We start from the raw sequence: 5,907 nt of genomic DNA, 5'->3' as shown, positions 1-5,907 counted from the left end.
CGTGTGTATCACATAAGGCTAGAGATGGGAGCGATGACCTCCCCTCGCAAATACTAATCGAACACAGAATGTATGTCGTTAACCAGCTGGAAGAGATGTCTTCCTGGGGCTATAAACATCAATAACACTGTCCCGTATAGGACGTCACACTTGGTTGGCAATTATATATATATATATATATATATATATATATATATATATATATATATATAGGATAAAATCTTTGTAAGAATTTATCAAGTAGTCAGCGTGAAAAACCTCATAAGGGAAAAACTTTTAATTATTCCCTTTGAATATATATATATATATATATATATATATATATATATATATATATATATATATATATATATATATATATGCATACGTACACATAACTAGTTCTAAAATTGTTTTAAAACCGAAACGGGTGTATGCACTTTGCACTTTGCCACAAATACACATATACACCGGTGTGGTGCATAAAAAAAACACCCCAAATTTTCCTAATGTCCGAACATTTTTCGACTCTCTTTAAAAACTCGCGACACATTGGTGGCACACTAGCGTCCTACCGCGGCGCAGTGTTTGAAAACACCTGGTCTAGATCCTCAGAAATGACAATTGGTTAACAAAGTTGAAGCAATAATCGAGAGAGAGAGAGCGGTTCAAGGTTCGAATTTCACCTTGGAGCAGCTCAACAAATGTTTTTAATGGTAATTTTTTTTCCCTTTCAAAAATATTGCAGTGATAACAGTCCAATCACTTACTGTAAACACTTAATATTCCCATGGCAACACTATGCTCGTGGGCCTTCAACCGTAAAGAAGCAATGCTTGAACTGCGTCGCTCAGTCTCTGAACAGGGGTCCATTACTCTGATTGGTATATTATTGTTGAAAAATGTGGAGGTTTGTGTCTGGACGGATGGTACTTGAGATCGAGATTGGTGTGAGGCTGGTTGTAAATGGCTAGGGTTTGCCAGACCCATAAAGCTTGGGAGATCAGTGTGAGGGGCCATACAAGAACTGGAGATTGTAAGCTGGTTTGAAGCAATGCATTTGTTTGGCCAGACGCTATTTTGGATCTGGAAGAAAAAGAAAAACAAACATAAGGAATAGAACACGCAACAATCAGGGCCTATCAGTAAGAGACAACTATTATTATTAATATTATTATTATTATTATTATTATTATTATTATTATTATGGACTTGAAAAGATAGAAGATCGAAGTATTTCCAATGCAGCCTCCCTCGAGGCTTTCTACACCCTGCATGGAAACTGCAATGGCGTTAAAAACAGGGTGGTACCGAAACAATGGTAACTGGTCACTGAAGATATGCTAAACTCTTTGTTTTCTTATTTGCATTGTATTAATACACACACACACACACACACACACACACACACACACACACAAACACACACACATGTATAGATGTGTGTGTATTTGTGTGTGTATATATAAATGTATGTGCATGTGTGTGAGTGTGCAAGTTATCTGCATGTGAATGTATATTTATGTATGTGTGCGTTGAACGTTTGTGTTTTTGAGTCATTGTATGTATGTGTTTGTGTGTGTGTAACAGCAGTACATTGTTCTGCGTACATCCTTTTGTTATGTATCTTAACGCCCCAGTTGTTTTTTGTTGTAAGCGGCAATGGAAAGCCTAGTTTTAACCAAGTTCTTTACACCTATATATCAGTTCACTGTTGTAAAATACGAGTAAGATATGTTGTTGTTGTTGTTGTTGTTATTGCTGTTGTTTTTTTTTTCTAGTTATTGTCTTCCAACTGTCTTCTCCTTCTTCCAACTGACGAGGAAGAATTTGGTCGAAAAGCATATCATATGGCTGTAAAAATATTGACAAAACTAATCCTTCCTTTTTTGCTTACACGCTTAATCGGATGTCGAGAGTATAGGGTAAGAAGTTTCATCAATCTAATACATGTTTTTAATTGCTAATTTGACTGTCTTTTCTCCTCTCTTCCCCGTTGCCAAGAAAACAACAGCGATGTTAAAGAAACAATCACGAGTCTTTTGAACAACTTCTTCTTAAAAGATACGGAGCTGTGCTTTCACGCTGTGCGAAACTCAACGATCAGCAAACATCGTGACCACCCGGAGAGCTGCCTGTTTTAACTTGTAGAAATACTTTGTGGTATGCTAAAGGGGGCTTCTCCCTTGAAAATTATACAAACGTTTTACACTTTTCCCTCGCATACTTTCTGTTCACTTAACGTCAACTGTCGTCTGCTTTTAAACTGGCGGACATTTTCTTATCTTTTTATTTATTCCGTTTAATTTTTGCTATTAATTTTATATTTTATAAAGAAGTTTGTGAAGAGAATGTGTTAAACTGAATACTATATGTATATATGCCTGTGTGTGTGTGTATGTGTGTACACACACATATAACATATATGTCTGTTTAAACTACGTGAACAAACACACACACACACATGCATACAAGCGTAGCTGTGTGGTAAGAAACTTGCTTCCCAATGGTTTCAGTCCCACTGAGTGGTACCTTAGGCAAATATCTTTTACAATAGCCTCAGGCCGACCAAAGCCTTCTCAGTGGATTCGGTAGATGGAAACTGAAAGAAGCCCGCCGTATATGTTTGTTTGTGTGTGTGTTTGTCCCCCCCCCCCACCACCGCTTGACAACAGGTGTTGGTGTGTTTACGTTCCCGTAACTTAGCGGTTCGGCAAAACAGACCAACAGAATAAGTGCCAGGCTTTTAAAAAATGTACTAGGGCCGATTCGAAACCAATGATCCGGAACTATTACCACAAAACTATTGTAAGAACTTATTTATTAGCACCGTAAATTCCTCAATGGAATTCTTGAAGAATATTATTCGGTAAAAATTAAATCTTTTATATTTTACTTGTTTCCGTCATTAGAGTATGGCCACGCTGGAGCACATTCTTGAAGAATTTTTTGTCGAATGAATCGCCTCCAATATTTTTTAAGCTTCTACATGAACTCACACATATTGTAAAATTCAAGGAACTGGGTTTTCAAGTTTTGCCTGACGGCTTAATGAACCAGACTGGTTAAATGAAACGACAACAATAATAAGAACAACAATGCCAGGTATTGGTTTTGTAACAAAGGAATATTTTCAAAGAATGAATATTTCGCTGCTGTTCCAAGATTAGGTTCCACTCCTACAACTTTCTCACATAACTCCGTTTAACTAATTAATTAACGTGAAACAAAAATCTTTGTTTTATTACACTCAGTTTAATTAAAATTAATTGGTTTATTTCAGAAATTTCATTTAAAACTAATTGACCAAAAATAAGCCTTTAGCACCACCCCCACCACCACCACCAACGTCATCCTTCCCTAGTGCTGGGAACTTAAATGAGTAGAAGGGAAGGTAAGCAAACACCCAACGTCCTTAAGCATAAAAACGCTCAACCGCCCAGGCGAGTGGGTAAAATCACACCAACAGAGCAGCTGCCATATTTTATCTGCTCTGAACGGAATGTTTAACATTTCTAATCATTACAGCAGAATTAAGAAAACACTAGCGCACGTGTGCATCGTCAATATGTGCACTCGTGCATACATACATGCATACATACATGCATACATACATACATGCATGGATGTTTATCCCATTTATCAGGGACTGCAAAAACTTGCAGGACCTTCTGAAGACTTAAAGGATGATGGTTAAAAGGAGACATTTTCTTTCTCAGTCTTGCTACCAAGGAGGTGACCGGTCAAAACCGACGCTAAAATTAAAAAGAGAAAGAGGAAAATATTCATCCATCCATCCATCCATCCATCCATACTCACACTCTCTCTCTCTCTCACACACACATATGACGGGCTTCTTCCAGTTTCCATCTGCCAAATCCACTCACAAGGCTTTGGTCAGCCCGAGGCTATAGTAGAAGACACTTGCCCAAGGTGTCACGCAGTGGGACTGAACCCGGAACCATGTGGTTCGTAACCACTCTATTCCTTCTTTGAGCGTCTTATTAATACTTTGCATGTGCTACGTCCTCACGTTGTTGAGTTTTTTTCTTGTTGTCCTTTTCTCCGTTTTTTTAAATATCTATCTATTTATCTATCTGTCTGTCTGTCTGTCTGTCTGTCTGTCTGTCTGTCTGTCTGTCTGTCTGTCTGTCTGTCTGCTTGTCTGTCTGTCTCTCTCTCTCTCTATATATATATATATACACACACACACAATTGCAGCGTGGAAGGTGTTTATAAGACATTGAAAAATACACAAAAACCGTTAAATTCACTTCAACATTAAAATTTAATTTGTCAAAATATTTTCGTCGCTTGCAGACCGCGACCTGTTCACTGACAAAATTCCGTGCCGCACACGATCTCAGATCAAGTCACTTGCTATGCAGGTACATCTCCATGACATATATATATATATATATATATATATAATATTTTTTTTATCAGTTTCAGCTGAATGCTGTGGCCATGTAAATACGTACGCATACTGTAATTGGCTCAACCGTTTTTGTTTGTGTGTTTTGTGAAAATCTCATGTCTTTTTCTATTTATTTGTTTAGTAGTAGTAGTATTTATAGTTGCTATAACAATAATAATAATAATAATAATAATAATAATAATAATAATAATAATAATAATAATAATGATAATAATAATAATAATAATAATAATAATGATAATAATAATAATAATAATAATAATAATAATAATAATAATAATAATAATAATAATACAAAGGTTTAAGAAAAAGAAACAACAACAACAACAACAATAACATCCCAGTTGCATATTGGTAATTCACTCTTAACAGATGTCATCAACGTAGCGACATCTGTAATTGACTTACTTAAATCAAATAAGTTTTCAAATAAGAAAGTTAACAGCATAAGAGAGAGAGAGAGAGGGAGGGAGGGAAGAGAGAGGGGAGAGAAAGAGAGAGAGACGGGGAGAGAGAGAGGGGGAGAGAGAGAGAGGGGAAAGAGAGAGGGGAGAGAGAGAGAGAGAGAAAACAGAGGATTTGGTAGATAGCAACTGAAAGAAGCCGGTCGTATATATATATGTTTGTGTGTGTATTTGTTTGTGTGTGTCTTTGTCCCTCCACCATTGCTTGACAACCGATGCTGGTGTGTTTACGTCCCCGTAACTTAGTGTTTCGACAAAAGAGACCGATAGAATAAGTACTAGGCTTACAAAGAATAAGTCTTGGGGTCGATTTGTTTCGACTAAAGGCAGTGCTCCAGCATGGCCGCAGTCAAATGACTGAAACAAGTAAAAGAGTAATGAAGTTCAATTCAGTGACCATAGACTCTCATGCTATCCAAACGATCTCCGTATTTTCTCATTCATGACAGAAAAAGAAAACAACAAACAAAACAAACATACTTACAGATATCGTATTTCTTTCTTCCCTTTCTTTCGATCTTTCTTTCATTCTTTCCATTCTCTTCAGACTTGTCATCACTTTCTCAAAATTGTCCATACATTCCAAAATATTCTTTAGTTTAACAATCTCCATTTGTTTAAAAAAGTTACTATCATTTGTCTTCAGAATCTTATTGTTTTAACTACATGTCTTCTTGCAGCGGTAAAATATCCAAACTGGTTTCCAACATTTAAAAAATATTGTTTTTTTTTCTCGTCTGATGAAAATAAGATATATCTGTAATTTTTTTTTTACAGGATTTCGGTATTTTTATTGTCCATTAAAATTCTTTTTTTGCATCCATTAATATATTATTTACTGATATTTTCTATTTGTTTTTATCTTGTTGTTACTATTGTTGATGTTGTTGATGATGATGATGGTGGTGGTGGTGGTGGTGGTGGTGGTATTAGATGTTTATTTCAGTGGTACGTTTCCATAATTAGCCGGATCACACCAAGCGTAGAAATTAGTAGTCGGCCATGATGCTGGCAAAGCTGTAGCCG

At 36.3% G+C, this 5,907-nt stretch overlaps 1 protein-coding gene across 1 annotated transcript in view; it reads right to left on the bottom strand.

The window, feature by feature from the left end:
- Positions 1-309: 309 nt before the first annotated feature.
- LOC106880806 (uncharacterized) overlaps positions 310-5,907 on the bottom strand; it is a 55,805-nt gene continuing 50,207 nt past the window's right edge. The window contains exons 4-5 of the mRNA XM_089363344.1: positions 5,366-5,530; positions 310-1,065 (exon numbers count right to left, since the gene is read on the bottom strand). Coding sequence (XP_089219470.1) covers positions 742-1,065; positions 5,366-5,530 — 489 coding nt within the window. The 3' untranslated portion in view covers positions 310-741. The remainder of the gene's footprint in view (positions 1,066-5,365; positions 5,531-5,907) is intronic.

Source organism: Octopus bimaculoides, chromosome 15 (assembly GCF_046866305.1).
Source record: "Octopus bimaculoides isolate indiv1 chromosome 15, ASM4686630v1, whole genome shotgun sequence".
NCBI classification, from domain to species: Eukaryota; Metazoa; Mollusca; class Cephalopoda; order Octopoda; family Octopodidae; genus Octopus; species Octopus bimaculoides.
The sequence above is the reverse complement of the archived record's forward strand: the minus strand, read 5'-3'. Positions and strand labels throughout refer to the sequence as shown.